This window comes from Pleurodeles waltl, chromosome 7 (genome assembly GCF_031143425.1).
Source record: "Pleurodeles waltl isolate 20211129_DDA chromosome 7, aPleWal1.hap1.20221129, whole genome shotgun sequence".
NCBI classification, from domain to species: Eukaryota; Metazoa; Chordata; class Amphibia; order Caudata; family Salamandridae; genus Pleurodeles; species Pleurodeles waltl.
This window is the reverse complement of record NC_090446.1, coordinates 1,153,583,256-1,153,600,724: the sequence shown is the minus strand read 5'-3', so window position 1 is coordinate 1,153,600,724 and position 17,469 is coordinate 1,153,583,256. Positions and strand designations below refer to the sequence as shown.

The window sequence follows — 17,469 nt, the reverse complement described above, 5'->3', positions numbered from 1 at the left end:
TATCCATGGGCAGCCAAATCAGTTGAGTCAGCCGCAACACTAATTGCTTGGTTGGAGACCATCATCTCCTCCTATAATACCTCTGAAAAACCTGGTCTGTATCCATGGGGTATCTTCTCCTGAACATTTTAGAGGATCTCCCATAGCGCTCTATTGTAATGCCATAGTAGGGCAGTAGCACTAGCAGTCTTGATGGCAGCGGCAGACTTGCCACAATCTTCCAACTGCATCCTTTTTTTTATTTTTTATTATTATGTGCAGGGAAGCTGGGTTTCGGTTGCAGTACCCCTTCCCCACATTTTTGCCTGGTTTTTAGATGCAACTTCGACTGAAGTGCCCTGGGTTTCTGCTAACCAGGTCCGCAGTGCCAGTGTTTCTTCCCTAAAACAAGACACCTGGTCACCTGATCCCCAAGTGACCTGACCCTTCAGCCCCCTATAAATCCCTAGTAGATGGTACCCCTATACCTAGGGTATGGGTACTGAACTGAAGAGGGCCCCTCAGAGCTGCAGCACAACTTGTGCCACTATGAGGGACCCAGCACCAACCTTATGCAGACTGCCACTGCAGGATGCGTGACAAGGTGCTTTCAAGTTGAAAACACGACATGGCACACAGCTGGTGTGCCATGTCCCCTAAACACTGCATGCAATATATGTATGTCACCCCTCTAACAGGCCTTACAGTACTAAGGCAAGGTATATTATATAACATGTGAGAGCATAACTGCATGAGCAGATATGCCCCTGCTATATCTTTGTCAATTCTCAAACATACTAAGTGTACAGGGAAGTGTTCTGGACACTGGTCACTATGCGTTCCCCATCTACATGATGGCTTCTTTGAAACCTGGGATGTTTAGTATCAAATATCTCAGAATAATATACCCACGATGATTCCAGTGATGGATTTATTAATACATACACACAGAGGGTACCTTAGAGGTGCCCCTGAAAACCGACCAGCTACTAATGTGTTGACTGACTGTCCCTGACCAGTTCAGCCACAGACACGTTTCTGGACCCCCACAGTGAGAGCCAGCTCTCTTGAGGCCCAGAGACAAAACCCTACATTGCGCAGAGGTGTTACTTCCTCTCCCAAGCAGGATGGACATTCCAGAGCGGGTAGTTTCAAAGGCCTTGACGCCTTTGTGATGCAACCCAGGTCTCTCCAGACGGTGACCAACCCCCTTGTCCTGACCCCACTTCTGGTGGCAGCACAGGCTGGAAAATTAGTTAACTTAGAAGGAGTGCCCACTTCATGCCAGCCCCACCTCTAAGGTGGACGAGCTGAAGTGGACCCTACTTTTTAAATTCCTCCCTCTTGTTTGGAAGGAATTACGTTACTAGGGTTTGGGTTATGCCCACTTCCCAGCGGAAGTGGTCATGAGAAGGGTGTAGTCATCCTGAAGGTGGTTAGCCCATTGGCTACCATCTGGCACTCCCTGTAACACCCCTAAATTGAGTATTGGCACCCCAGCGATTCTGAGTCCGAATCCACCATGGGCTGACCCCTCCCATAATCTGCCTCAGAGACTGCGGCCTCAAATCGAAGACTTCCCCTGACCACGACCTTCCCCATAAGTTGATCCTAAAGCCAAAGTACACCACTGCACGCAGAGCTCCTGGACCGTCGGTGTCCCTACGCCCCCTAGCATCAGAACTAACCTGGGCATCTGTGGGTTTTCTTCGCTCAGCCTCCTGGCCCGAGCCTGCAGCTTTTTTCCACAACTGATCTCCCCCACTGACTTGTCTTGGGAGCCTGATGAAGTGCTCTGCACCCTGTGCCACTGAGGTATTGCCTTGTGCCCCGTGCTTACCTCAACCCCAGGAGATCAACCCCGACGCTTGGATTTCCAAGGGGGACTGCATGTCCCAACCTACATCAGCCTGGTGAGGAGGAGGGGCCGCCCACACCTGTGAGCCACAAGAGGCTTCAAATGTAATCTGCCCAACCTGCGGCGTGGGACGCTTGGATTTCCAGGGGGGATTGCATGTCCCAACCTGCACCAGCCTGGTGAGGAGGAGGGACCACCTGTGAGCCACAAGAGGCTTCGAAAGTAATCTGCCTGACCCACGGCAAGGGACACTTTGATTTCCAGGGGGGACTGCATGTCCCACCCAGAATCAGACTGGTGAGGAGGAGGGGTCGCCCGCACCTATGAGTCGCAAGAGGCTTCAATAGCAATCTAGCCGGCACGGGACACTTGGATTTCCAGGGCCCGCAACTGTCTGGTGAGGAGGATTGAGCATTGAGAGGCTTCAAAAGTAATCCTTGCCCAAGCGAAGACCGGGTGTGTGCCCAGGCCAAGAGCGGGCTCATCTGCACACGTTGGTGACCGATCGAGGCTCAGCTGTGCCACCCCTCTGAGGGACTCAATTTAGTTACAAATAACCTGGTAAGTCGATCCCCTTGAAAATGGGTAAATGTAGGTCAATGGTTTGTACAGGCTCACTTTGAACAGTTCTGCAAAAACCTGCTAGCATTGATAACATGTTGGAGCGGGCACTTAGCGTGGTTTCAAATGAAATTGTTCTAGCAGAGCTTAGGTTGTCACTTGAGCTGGGGGGCAGTACTGTTCTTTATGAGGATAATATCCCTAGGGAAGCATATCAGTTGGAAAGGAAGGAGATGCAGAACAACATCATGATTCCCGACTATTATCAGGCCCATTAATGACTGTAATGCTGGAGCTACCCTTGGTATTGAACAAATGCCCATGAGGTTTAGTAGCTCCAACCCCACTACTGAGCCTGCAACCAAAAGGAAGAGACTCAGGCGCTGGGGGGCTGGGGGATGCTGTGGAGCCCAGTTGAGTGACAGTGGCTAAGAAGGCTTTGAGTGCACCCCCCCAACAATGAGTGTATACAATGTTGAATTAATATAACTAAAACTATATGAAATAATGGAAAATATATAAGAAAAATGTAGTAATACCCCAAAAATACTATGTACTTTAGTTTACTCATTTGATCAATTTATGGAAATCCTTGACCTGAAGACTAACTTTTATAAGTCTTTTATTATGTCTTGTGGAGTGAGATGGGTTAGAGTGCCCTCAGTTAAAGTGGGCTCGAATACCTTATTTAGTACAAGCACATTTCCCTACTTAGGAGCAACTTTTAGCTATAACGGTTTGTGGTCCCCACATATAGCTCAGAGCAGGGTTAAGTTCACTAGGGCTGTAGGTTCTTTGCTTAGTCTGACGTCTATAAAGGGAGGGAGGGCACTTGCACCATTATTGCAGATATACTCAGCCCATTGCATCCCTATTGCAACGTAGGGGTCAGGAATTTCGAGTTCAGGCGATCCAATAGCCCTACAGAGGGCAGAGAACCGTTTTTGGAAAAGTACACTATCAACCTCTCATTTTATATGTCATAAGAAAGTGGGTTTGCCATTTTTGAGTGACTACATTCGCATCTGTCCTCCTCTTTTGTGGTTATCTATTTTATGCACAGAAGAGGCATTCCTAACAAGAATTAAAGTGGACGGCTGTTTGGCGTATGACAGAGGCCTTCTTATACCTTGGTTGACCTTTGTGAAAAAAATCCTTGGAAGAAGCTGACCTTATGAATGCTTTTTTTCTGCTATACCATCTGGCCCTCTTCCTGGAAAAAAAGCAAGTGCAGGCCCTATTGCTTGAGCGTGCAGAAAGAATGAGTGAAAAGGAAAAAAAAAAGTGTATTGCGAGTAACTTGCAACTTATTCATAAGGCTTCTACACAAGTTATCTTTGGAATACCTCTAGGAGTTCAGACCAAGCACTGTTACACCATAAAAACAGTGTTTCCGCCTGCTGGCCCAGTGGAAATCTCACCACAACACTGACGCAGGCTCATACTCGAGCCGGTGGCAATGTTGCGGTGCGTCAGGTGCACCCATTGCACATTTCCGCAACGGGGCTGTCCATGGGGGCTTTTGCACTGCCCATTTCAAGTGCAGGGCCAGTGCAGGGGCCAGTGCAGGGGCCCGCATAGGGCCCCCAATGCCCCAGTCCGTCAGCCTTTGCATGGCAGTGAGACTGCCATGCAAAAGATGGCGGAAAGGGGACTCGTAATCCCTAGAGCAGCACTGCCCTGGTGGATTACAAACACCGAGACCACCAGGCTGTCGACAGGAGGCAACCTGGTGGTGCCAGCGGTGAGACCGTAGCCCATCTGCCAGGGTCATAATAGGGCAGACAGACCGCCATGTCTGCTGCGGTCCGACAATCATCACAAGTGTGTCGGTCTTGACACTGCCACACTCGTAATGAGGGCCTTGGTACTGATTGGAACTTTGCCTGGTGTTGACCTAAAATCCTGAAGACTGGATTTGTAAGTCGTGTACTTACTTGCAAAACTCAATTCTTGTTTTCCTCCCATAAGTTAACATTGCTGAACTGAACAATTGCACTGTGCTGATTTTTGAAACTGCAAAGTGTTTATCTTTTAAAAACTGCTTACCTTATAAAGAAGTTCTTTGGTTCAAAGCATATATAAAAGTAAACGTCATTTTTCTAAATTGGCCTCAGATTTATTCATTGAGAATGTGTCTCATTTATTGTCTTTGTCAGTACAACAAATGCCTAACAGGACTCCTTGATAAGCCTAACTGCTCGCCCACACTACCACAAATAGAGCATTAGTCCTATCTACTTTTGCCTCTGCAATACCAATTGTGGATCCACTGGACTCTCTCACAGTGTACTTCATTTTAGTGCCCTATATAGAGAGAGTCAGCTTCCTACACTATGCTTTTCAGGAGTTACAGTTGAGGATGAAGGGGTGGGGTGATTCTTCCTCGCAGCAGAATTCGGAGGAGGATCTGCCTGTATGAACAAAAAGTCTAGTGCTGGCGGCTTTTATTTTTAATTTAAGCATGCTGGGGCTGACTTCGCTGAATCTTGAGTTGAGAACTGCTCCACAGCAGGCTTTAAAAGACCTGGAACCAGAGGAAGCAAATGTTGTGCAGAGGAATGGTGAGGAAGAGTTTCAAAGACCATTAACTGCTTCGGTGAGTTGCTGGTATGGGAATGTTGAGTTGTGAGGCACCCACTACCAAAGCCTTGTTCAAAAATGCAATATCAACTATTAGATAAACCCTTACTGAAAGCAAGTCAGATCAAGCTGGGCAATACTGCCTCACAGAAGAAAATAAAGAATGAAAACTTGGAAAATTGGTTTCCAACAATGAGGACTCCTTGAAAACTTCCTTGGAGTTCTCCATTTCCCTCCTGAAGATCCAACATTAATGACTGGAGGTACGGGAGCCTTAGAATACGGTGGTGGAGGTAGCCGATTTGACTGGCGAGGCAGCACAGTATGAGAAGCCACCAAAGGTGTTTGCAAGACAGCAGAGGAGCCATTAGCAATGTAGGGGAGGCTGGTGCAGCACGCAGTGGAACCTGGAAGGCCCTCTGCTGTGTGATGAGGCAGACAATACCAAGAACACTTGTGAGACTCCTCGATGATGAGGACGTCCTGGAGTAGTCTGAATTTGGGCACATGGTGCCCTCCTCTTTATCCTGTGGACCCACACAGCAGGTAGACAGAAGGACCTGTTGGGTGATGTCTCCTTTGACGTCTACTTCCTAGACTTCAATGCCTGTTCTTTTCGACATCAAATCAGCCCTTGACAGCAAACGTCATTAATGATCCCACCTTTGACATCATGGACCATAATGTCAAATCGGAGAATATGTTTTTCCTTCTAGGACCTTTCCTGGCATCTCCCTTGCGAGTGTACCTGAAATGGTGGTTGGAGCTGTGGCCCTATCAAGTTGCTATTAGGGAAGTGCCTAGTTTTGCAAACATAATCCTAAGACACACTGAATTTGAGTTTCTGGACTCCAGTTTTAATCATAAAGATAACTTCCCTATCTCCCAGCTAAGTACCTCTTTAGATATATAACTTCTAAAACGTTTACTAAAACCAATTAAACACAAGTGAGGAAATACTGAGAGCAATTTGATGCTTACATATTAATTTATGCCATTCAAGTACCTAACAGGCACTTAAGGAGCAAGGGTCACATGCTCTGGCAAGCCAGTGGTGTTTACCTGAACTGAAGAAGGGCCCAGAAGATTCCACTGTTTCTCCCAATAGTAGTTTCATCTGAATTGATAGTCAAACAGTTTCCTTGTGCCGTCCAGAGCACTGTAAGTAAAGTAAAGATTAGCACAATTGAAAAGTGTGGGCAACTACAATACTTAAAAATGGCAATAAGCATGCGAATAAAGCCAGTTTGAGCATACCATTTTTCTTTTCAACTGTTTTGTTAAGCTTTTCTGTAAATCCCTTTTTGGTGGCCCTGGTTATTTGCATCTAATGAGTACTATTGATAATTTATAATTGCTGAACTCAGATTTTCACATCTGCCCAAAGAAATGTTGAGCTTTGATTAGTCTAGGCTTCACCCACTGTCACCACAGCGGAACATTATTAGTTCCATTCCACCAATAGCGGAAGCACATATGAAGCTCAATAACGAGTGTTGTATAAAGCAGTACAGAGACATTTGTCATAAACAGAAATCTTGTGTCACTGCTCCCCTCAAGGCCAGGTTTAGGACTCTGAAGGACGTCCTGCTGCTGTGAACCAGAAGAAAACAGCTGACTTTCAACCACAAGACTAACAACAAGACTCAGCTGACTGAAGCCTTCATGGCCGTTGTTTCAAGGAAGTGTACCCCCAAGGAACCACACAGACTTTGCCACCCAGTCGGCTAAACCTGAACTAACGCTCATCTGCATGCACAGTGTTAGAGATCATTCTCATAGCCCCTACAGTTATTGTGGTTTGAAGTTACAGTTGGACCCAAATACCAAATCCCAGACCACAATGCTCATCTGGGAGGGGGCTCCAGCCGAGATCCCCAGAGCTTTGGGTGCCATGTAAACATATATTGTGGCCACACCCATACAGGAGAACTTTGGGACAACAGCACAACACCAGCATTAGTCCCTCATCATTAATAAATACTTAGGAACAGCTGGCCCTTAACTACTTCCCCTCTGAGGAGTGCCCAGTGCCCCAGAGTCTCGAATGTAAGAAACCTCTGTGAACACAGCACCAGAACAAAAGATGGTTGGGCACTAGGCTGTTCCACCCATCACCGCCATGGGGAATGGATGGGCCTCCTGTTCTGTTTAGGAAGTAGGATTTAAGGTAACTTTACTTTTGGGAGACTGCATTTGAGGATTCTCAGCCACCTGGTGTAAACACCTACTCATACAACCAGGGCAGCTAGGGTAAAACAGCAGACATACCATAATAAACTTCCCCAATAGGATATCACAGACCATAGGAAGCTAAGTTATTTTAATTCTAGTAACCAAACCTATGTAATTTCAATTCGTGTAACTAACTATAGAGGTACTGCCTGAGTTTGGGAACATACCTCAAATCAGCAGTTCCTAGGCCCTTCAGGGTTTCTTAGTTATTATTTAACCCATCTTAGGGCTTGACAGAGTTCAGTGGGTGGGTTACTCTTTCACAAGCTGATATAATGCACTTGCCATTGGGTGTAATGGACTTGTAATATGGCGGACGGAATAGCCATCACATTTGAGACGAAGTAACCAGTTCGCCAAATTCCAAATAAGGCGCTTAGTCTCCTACTGGAAAATTTTAAAAAACTATTCTTTTGCAAAGGCACTGCCGCCAGACACTGAGTTTAGGGAGGGTAATAATTTATATCATGCAACATCTAGGGTCTAAACCTTCTTCCCTCACTCGGAGTAACCGTTAACTCTTTGGATTCTTTGCCTTTTGAGAGCAAAGCTATAAAAAGGAGTAACTAGGTTATTCCACTGGAGTACAATGACCCTTGGACACTATTGGAAAATCTATATTGCTACTATCCACTATTCATTTTCCACCCCAGGGCCCACTGAGATGCCCTCAAAATATTCTTCTGAATAATTTCCACCTCTGTTTTCAACCCTGTAAATTCACAGAGTTTTCATCCACACTATACAACCTTTGCATCCATTCAGAGTGCCTATAATGTAAGGGTTGGCAGCACTAGAGGCTAACCTGCTCTTAAATGGCTCTCAGGGATTTAGCTCTAGTGAGGTTATCTTCTCCACTGGCCAGAAATAGTCCTGTTCAGCTCAAGATGAGATAGGATGCCTCCTCAACTCAAGAGATGCTATACTACAGTTAGTAAACAAGGGGAAGCTAACAATTCCACAGTCAATAGTAGGGTTTTTTCCTATTACTGCAAAGAGACCACAGTAATAGTCTTTCTCTACACCAGCAACAAAAATCCCATCTTCCCCTCCAGTTCAGATTCAATGGGAGCCCCTTCCTCCTCCAGCTACACAAACAGATACTGACACAAGAGGTACCTAAATCCCCATTAGCAAAGAAAGCAGCAGTCCTACCCCGCAGTTAAAGTGAAGAGACCATTCATCTTCCAGCATCACTCTGACACCCCTTTATCTTTTGTTGAATATTCTAAATTGTAGAACATACAGACTTCCACAGAGCTACAGGCAGTTAGTTGCCAGGGGCTCCAGGCATGAGAGGGCAAGTCATCAAGAAATTCGAAGTCCACTGCGATTCTCAACATACTAGAGAGCATAAACTGTAGTTTGAAAACAATTATCTAGGAGCTCAGACAACAACTTGTCGTATAATCATGGTGCTGTTATATTTGCTCGGTCATATAATTGTTCGCTGCAGAGATACGGTTATAACCTGATGTCACAGATTTTAATTCTCTTGAGTTTAATCGGGGTTTTTTTCCCCTAAAACGTAAAAATTAAGCACTAAATAGCATTTTAGCTGAACACAGCATGTATGATAGTCTCAAAAAGGCCTTTGTGTAAAATATGAAATAGCTGCTGCACACAGTGTCAGGGGTCTTACCTGCAGCTGCAATACCAAGGAATACAGAGGCGGTATAGAAGGACCAGGTGAGAGGATGAATGAAAATGGCGATGTATAAGCTAAAAAGAAAATATGTTGTAAAAGACACAAAGAAAATAGTTTTAGTTGGACTTGTTTGCAACATAAATTTATTTAGGATGCATAACAGGAAACACATTTATCACTCATGAATTTCACAGGTTCACATGACTTGACTATTCTGTCAACGGTGTACTTCACCAGAAGCCTAAAAAGGATAAGAAGAGTCCTGAAAACAATGTGATAGCAGTTTGAAAAACACAGCCTGGCTCAAAACAGAATGTGGTAGAAAACGAACACAGATTAAGGAGTCTCGCTGGTCATTCAGAATGACTGTCAGAAAAAACTACTTTGTTTTGGTTCCTTAGTCAAGAAACTTCCACTAACACCCAAATCTGCTTGCACCCTGGGTTCAGATCCCTGGAGGAAGTTTCAAGCAGCATAGGATGTGTGACAAACTTCTCTCAGCAAATGAGGAGCACCAAGAACTTTTTTTGTTTGTTTGTTTGAATTGTTTTATTAAGAATATTTAAGAATATAGGGTGGTACATAGTATATAGGAGTGAGCTTATCCAAGCATTTTTCAAACATTTTCCAAAAGCATTTTCTCTTACAATAATTATTTCCAGAAAAGATATACATTCTTATACAATCTGACAGATATTCCTGACTGTGAAGTTAAGGCATTATAAGTACACTCTTAAGAAGGGACGGGTTCGGGGGGGGGGAGCACGACAGCGTAAAGAGTTGTTCTTGCAATAAGGGGGGGTGTGGATGTCTTGCGAAATAAAGGAAGAAATGGGTAAGGGGGGGTGGGAGAGAGATCTTTAAATGGAGAGACGGGTAGGTGGGTGGGGGGGGGGGGAGGGTCATGGACCCCGCAGTCAGGCTGACAGAGTCTGGGTGTAGGTCGGTCTGCGATTCCTTACCCGAGATAAATTGTCAGATGCGGATGAACGGTTTGTCACTTAAGCCTGACTTGTATTATTGGGTAAGATAGGGGTATGAGTTCCGGCCGAGGATGGGATCGATGGGAAAAGGGTAAGGAGGTCTTCCAAATGAGTTTGTTCATTGTAAGAAGGGTCAATTGCAGGATGGGTTTTCCTTGTGGATGCTGATTTCCCAGACCTGTGTTGTGTAGGGGGACAAAGGAGGTAATGTAGTCCAGGATCTAGTATGTTTGACCAGATGAGGGAGCTGGGAGGGAGGAATGAGAGGGAAAAAAAAAAAAAAAAAAACAGAGGGGATAGGGGGAAGAGCGAGGACGGAGGATACAAGAAAATGAAAGGTTCTTAGAGGAGAGAGTTGATTCTCATCGATCTTTGATCATGGGCCGTCCACCTTCGGCCAGCTGCTTTATGGCTTTGTCAAGAATGGGCGCCATACTTTCATGAATAGCTCCGCTCGGTCTTGCAAGTTGTAAATCACTCGTTCCTGGGTGGCTGTTTGATACATGGCAGTCATCCATTCTGTCGGTGTAGGGGCAATGCTGGATCTCCAATGCCGGAGTATGCATATTTTGGTCGTTGCCAGTGCTGTATAGAGTAACCTTGTATGGGCTCTTGATAGGGAGGGGTATGGACGTATATCGTGTAGAAGAATAAGTGAAGGCGGGATCGGATTTGGCATCTGTATAAAATCCTGCAGGGCAAGGCATACCGCATCCCATAAGGGCTATATCGTCGGGCAGTGACATAGGATATGTATCAGATCGCAGTGGGGTTCTATACATCTCCAACATTTCGCGTGCGGCAGTAAGCCTGCCCTGAGCAGTTTAACTGGTGTCCAGTACCATTCTTGGAGAATTTTAAATAAACAAAATTTCAGACAAGCTTCGCGTACTCCTCTGTCAAGGGCTTCTCGTGCATCTGACCATTCTTCATCTGTATAGGTAATCTCCAGTCTGCCCTGCCATTTTACGCGCAGTCGTTAAAGGAGGGGCTATGAGTAGAGATGATTTGTTAACTCGGCATAGAGACCAGCCATAACACCTTTGTGTCTGCCCCATTTCTGAAGGTAAGTGGCAATGGGTGAGTTTTTAAGCGTCCATGGGGGCGGTCCTAATATTCTACGCATGCAGTGTTTGAGTTGTATATGTCGCCATTCTTGGTTACTGTGAATACCGAACTCTTCTTGGAGAGAGGCAAAGGTCCGAAAGTTATTTCCATCTATTATATGGGATATGCTATGGATACCTGCCTCGCGCCATTGGGGCCACATGGGGAGATTCCCTCCTATTTTTATGCTTTTATTCCCTGCTATAGGGGCCTGGACGTGTAGGGAGGGGTGTATTCCTAACAAGCGGTGGGCTCTTTGCCATGCTACGTTTGTGGCTTTGAGGATAGGGTTAGACAGCAGGGGGTGATCGGCATATATCCCTCCCATCTCTGTATGTTGTCCTCTTAGGAGATGCTCTGTGGTTACCCATTGCGGTGGATCAGATGTATTTGGGAGTGTGTACGCTAATTGTGATAGTTGTAAGGCTAGTGAGTATTGTTCTACCGAGGGTACGCCTAAGCCTCCATAGGATCGTCGTGCTAGGATAGTTGCAGGTTTCAACCTTGGGCGTATAGAGCCCCACACAAAAGTCCTTATAGATGTATCGATCGAGCGGAGTAGGGGGAGTGGTATCTGTAAGGGGAGCATACCTAGTACGTATGTGAAGCGTGGTAGCGTAGTCATTCTTACCGCCTGTGTCCTGCCCCACATTGATAGACCTAGTAGTGACCATTTAGCAAAGTCCTGTTTCATTTTAGATATGAGGGGGGTCTAGGTTGTCCCTGATTATGTGTTCTAGTCCTCGGTTTATAAGCGTACCTAGGTATTTGAGAGGGGTCGGGGTCCATTTAAATGGGAGGCCGTGTATTGCTGCTCTCGTCGTTATGCGAGATATAGGTAATGCTTCACTTTTGTCCCAGTTTACGCGTGCCCAGGGAGCCCTCCTGACATGCTTCCGTCAGTGCTTTATGAACTGCAGTGACTGGCTCTTCTCCAGCCCATTTATAGAATTCCGCTGGGAATCCATCTTCTCCTGGAGATTTGTGATAGGGGAGGTTTGTTATATTGTGTTATCTCTTCCCTACTTATGTCACCTTCCAGGAGGGCTCTACCAGCCTCCGACAAACGAGGTAGATTAGCCGTAGAAATGCCTCTGTCCGTGTCTGATCAGTCATTGTTTCTGATGTGTAGAGATGTCAGTAATACTTGGCAAATTCGTTCACAATATCTTGCGGACGAGTCAGCACCCCGCCTGATGAGGATGTTATGGCCGATATGGCAGCCTCTCCTTGTCGGAGTTGAGCCACTATGAGGCGTCCTGCTTTTTCTCCTTGTTCGTAATGGCGGTCTCGCAATTTCTGCAATGCGTATTCCGCCTGGGAAGTATAGAGGTCGTTGTGTGCCATGCGGGCTTGTTCTAGGGAGCTGCGTAGCCTAAGTGACGGTTGTGCAGTGTACTGTTTAGTGAGATCCTGGATTGTAGTTTCCAAATTGGCCTGACGGGCTATTCTGTCCTTGTTGGCCAGTGCTGCATCTCGCATCATGTTCCCTCTTAAGGTCGCCTTTGCCGAGGCCCACAAAACTCTTTTGGAGGCCACAGTACCGGTGTTCTCAGTCAAGTACGTGGTTACATGGGTTCTTAATTGTTCTTTCCCTTGAGGGGAACAGTATCTGCGCACAGCGAGACGCCATGGTTTTCGACCTGGTGAAGATATGCCTACCTGGATCAGGGTTAGTATTGGAAAGGGGTCTGAGAGACCACTGTCTAGGATGCAAGTGTCCAGTATGCTAGGGATTACTGTGTGTGACACAAGAAAATAGTCTAGGCGCGATTGGGTGCCATGGACGGCGGATATAAAGGTATATTCTTTATCTTTCGGATGTAGCATTCTCCAGCAATCAGCTAGTCCGACGTCCTTAGGTATGTCTGTCAAAAGTGCCCTGTTGTGATTATTACCTACGTCAATGGGGCCTGTTCTATCCAGTACGGCGTCTTGGGTAAGATTCAAACTTGTGGTGGAGGTAAGGGTGTGTGGTGGGGGGGGGGTGCGGAGGCTAGGAGTCCTACCTCTTTAATTTGATCTGTAAACGGCGGGCCCGGATCCTCTCAGAGCTTGTGTGCCGTCAGGGCTGTCCCTCCAGGGGTGCGGGGGGGAGGTGGCAGCAGACAGCCGGTGGTCGACACGTTAGCAAAAGGGGAGGGGGGGGGGGGGGAGGTACAGGGTTCACGTTTGTGCGTCGGATGCCGGAGGACGGGCCTATTCGTCGCTGGGTGGTGCTGGTTGTGATGTTATGGAGTGAGAAGAAAAGAGTATATACATTAACAAGTACTAACAACGCCAATCGACCTTGCCTGTAACACCAGGGTACAAACCTATAGGCTTTGTCAGTGCTTTTGTAGTTTTTACATAATTTATCGCAAAAACAACTGAAAGATGGCCACCTGTGTGAGCACACGACAAATAGCCATCCCTAAATGGGTTTTCTAAAAGGCAACAGAAAAAACATTCCAAAATGGCCACTATAGATGGCACACGTGCACAACAGCCATCTTGGAATGTTTTTTTTGTATAAAGCATAAGAAAAACATTCCAAGATGAATGATGTGTGTGCGTACGCAAGAATGCCTAGGTGCTAGGAGTTTCAAAAAAAGGTAAGAAAAAAAGTTTTGGAAAATAATTCCTACTAAGGGGTTAGGAAGGTGTGTTTTTCTGCAAACTGCACTAACAAAGCGTTAAGTTTCTATTGTGCAATCTTTTAACTTTCCAAAGCATGAGGAGGTGGAAATAAAAATGCAGCCTGAACTTATTTTTACGTTTTTTTTTTGGTAATCTTTGTTAGGCGTGGGTTTTCAGTCGTATATTTGGGAATATTGTGAGAATTATCCCAGGGTCTCCTATCCCCCCCATGTGGAGTTTACCAAAGCAGAGTACTCTACACAAGGAATTGAGCTGCCAGTGAAAACGCATTTTTTTCTGCATGAAAAACAATTTTCCTTGTGGAGAAAGCTCTCTTCTAAGGCCTCTTTCTAGTCTGGGGGTGATCCATTCACTTTCCAATTTTGAAAGAGAAGAAGCTCCAGTCCATGGGAATCTCCTACCATTTGCAAGATGGAAAGAGGTTAACAAGGGCACCGGGAACGCCAACAAACATCCACGTTTGTGGACTTTTCCAAACTTCCAAAGAAAACTGCTGTGGAATGTCCACGCCTGGAATGGTGGTTACTCCTGCTGGAGAAATCAGCAGTAGTAACTTCATTTGCACCAATCAGGAATTGCTTTGTGGATTCATGGCAAGAGCAAAAGGGTAATTTTGGACATTTACGACTGAAATTAAGTTTGTGTCTAGGTCTCTCTGTTTTTCTTCACAGGCATAATACCTTTGCATTTCTCATTTTATAATGAATTTAGATGAATACACTTAACATGGAATTCTAGTGAAATACTAAATAAACTAAACTAAAATTCCTCTTCCCAATGACCTCCACCTTAGAAGTAACTCACCTGTAAAAGAGGCCACCAATTATCATCGAAAATTGTGGCCCTATAATGGCCACCACCGAAGGCGATATGAGGTTGGAGACTGAAAAGACACTGTATATGACCGCCATGCTGTAGAGAGAGAGAGAGAGACACACATGAAGCAAAGGATACGTTTGGGTGAAATGGGCGTTGAGCTCCACACATGATACAATTCTGCAGTGCCTATTACATTCGGTCTGGCTGCTACACTACGTTTTTGATACTAGGACTCAGTTGTTGATCAATGAGTTTGTTCTTATTCAAACTGGAGCCTACAGGTTTACGGTGCGGAAGACCGGCACATCCAACTGTCACAAACGTTGGACACTTGAGCAGATCTGGAAAAATGATGGCTACATAATTAAGATGAAAACACTAACGTAGTTGAAAAGATTGTTGCTGACTCTGACCAAATAGAATACGCACCACACACTACAGGGATTGATAAACACTACAGGCCAGTCGCCCCAGCACATGGCAAAGTGAAAATGTAATAAATTAAGCAGGGGAAGCAGGGACATTTCTAAAGAATGCCATTGACCCACAGTGAGAAAAATAGCCTAACCTTCCGTGAGCACCCAAGATTAAGAATTGAAGCTGTGGAAGCCAGTACTCAGACAGGAAAATAACTGAATGCCTGCTTCCACTTGAATTCTGCACCTCATGGATACCATCTCGCCACCGGCCTAGCAAACTGCTCCTAGCAAAACTAAAAAAAAAATCCTATCTACTGTGCATGCACATTATGAACTGCCAGTGAAATACAGCCTACAATTCAAGACTACGGTACCGGCAGAGGCAGACGCGACTTTTAGCAATGGTTGGCAACCCAATTATCAGGCCTATTTTCCCAGCAGTTTCCCCTCCTCACAATGCACACATTTGCTAAAGGTCCGAATAGGACATAGTGTTTAGTGAACGTCTAAGAAGGCATCCGGGAGTATTTCATGCCCCATATCAGATCGCGCCCTTTGTGTTAAAAATGCACAACTCAATATACTAACTTGCCTTTGCTCTACGAAAGAGGAATGCTTACACTGCTGCTGGCAGGGATGTAAGGCCTCCTCTTTCTTGTTAAGATGCTTGGTCATGTTAGTTCTTTCTCAGTCCTATTAGTCTCAGTGTTCTCCCTTAGCCGATACAGTTCAGGGTCGAGGCTCTTGGCCTGTGGATGTTCTGTAATGGAGACATACTTGTGTCCGTGCCCAATTCTGCTCATTTGGTGTTAGAGGTAAGCTTGCACTGCAAGAGGTGCGCAGTTGCTTTGAGGGGAGGGAAGGAAGCTTACGGTGCTACTGCCCCTGCTGTACCTGTTCTACAATTGAGGGATACTTCCACTCTGGTATAGAAGTTGTACAAATGCTTTGTGGCAGTGATGCTGGTACTACTATAAGATCAAAACGATTGATTTTGTCAATACTTGTTTACTTCTCAATGCTGTTCACTTTTGTGACCAGCTGCCAAAACAAACGTTATGATAGGAAAACTATTACACACATACATTTTGTGCAGAATGTTTTATGGCTTCATTTTGTAAAAAAAAACAACAATCAACAGTACAGGAAAGAGAATGGCTCCACCACAAGACCTCCACATTCTAACAGAAACACATCTCACATCAACCTTTGCTTAGAGTATTTGTCTCACTGAAAGCGTTCTCCTAAGCACAGAAGGTCGAACATCTGGGCAAGATTGTAAAAAGGCACAACAGTTCCCCTGTGTGTGTGTGTGTGTGAGTAGCCAGGAGCAAGACACTAATGTGAACACGTTTTGCATTGTTCGTCAGAAAGTATTGTTATTTCAACATTGTGTAATTGTTGTATCCCTTAATAGTAAAAGGCAAATACTGAATCTTTGTAATGTAATTGCAGACATAAATATTTTTCCCAAACTCACTCTAGCATCTGACATCTCCCTCACCTGCTTCGCACTATCGCGGGTAATTCTGGTTTTTGCCTGCATGTACTCTTTAACCCCATGAGTGGCTTTTAATTGAGCAGGACACAGGAAGCACAGTTTAATTCGAAGATAAAGGAACAACTATTGCAAATCTTTCTTGCCGCATGCAGAAGCGAGAATACTGCCTTTATCTGTTGTGTCTGTCACTCTTCAAGCACAGTGTGTAAGTCAGATAGATATTATCCTGTGACAGCTACCCGCATATGCGGTTCCCTTACTTGTTTAGTTTTAAACACTTTTGATTTTCAATTCACAATGAAAAGGATGGAATCGTGTACATATATCTCCTTTGGAGTACAAGGAGTTTGATGGTTGTGACTAGTGGAATTTTCTAACATTTCAAGCCTCCAGCATCTCAGGAATGATTTCCCCTGTATTAACTCTATTTGTTTATCTATTAGAATTATTTTTGAGACTTCTCGTTTTGTTGCGCATGGGTACCTTCTAGCTTGTCTCCAATGCCACCTCTCTTATTCTCCAGTACTGCCACTCTTTCACTTATCAAATTTTCCATCCAGCTGAGAAATCAGCCTCTATATTTGGCTTAATGGTTTCAACTTTGGACCCCTGGCATTGGGCCACTGTGACGATTTGGGTGCATTATATGGTATGGCTGTGCGGCCTTGCTGTGGAATAAACTCAAAAACCCTCTTGGGTCCGGTCAGGCTCATTTCAGCAAACGTAAGCTCAACCCTGGGTAGCTATGGCTTAGACAAGCCGACTGACCCTTGGAATCACTTTGTTGGTTTGGGGCTAGTGCACAACTTTTGTCCAGAGTCAGGAGCCTTTCTTTGTTAAGCCAAGGTGCAGTCCAGCAGACAGTGCAGCTTCTTTTAGTGTGGTCCAGGGGTCAGCAGGGCAGGCCTTCTTCAGTCCTTCTTCAGTCCTTCTTCCAGTTCCAATGTGATCGAAGCTTCAGGGTTCCAAAACTGCCATATTTATTCCCAGAAAGTGACCTGGGAGGATGATGCAGTCACTAGTCAATGGGCTACCAGGTCCTCTCCCTCTTGATGCTGACTTTCTGGCTATGTGCGGTAACTGAATCCCATAGTGCACTATTCTGCCTACTCCCAAGATGTCTGTACCCTTCCTCA

At 45.4% G+C, this 17,469-nt stretch overlaps 1 protein-coding gene across 1 annotated transcript in view; it reads right to left on the bottom strand.

The window, feature by feature from the left end:
- MFSD11 (major facilitator superfamily domain containing 11) overlaps window positions 1-17,469 on the bottom strand; it is a 253,913-nt gene that overhangs the window by 193,705 nt on the left and 42,739 nt on the right. The window contains exons 4-6 of the mRNA XM_069200245.1: window positions 14,399-14,506; window positions 8,859-8,938; window positions 6,044-6,140 (exon numbers count right to left, since the gene is read on the bottom strand). Coding sequence (XP_069056346.1) covers window positions 6,044-6,140; window positions 8,859-8,938; window positions 14,399-14,506 — 285 coding nt within the window. The remainder of the gene's footprint in view (window positions 1-6,043; window positions 6,141-8,858; window positions 8,939-14,398; window positions 14,507-17,469) is intronic.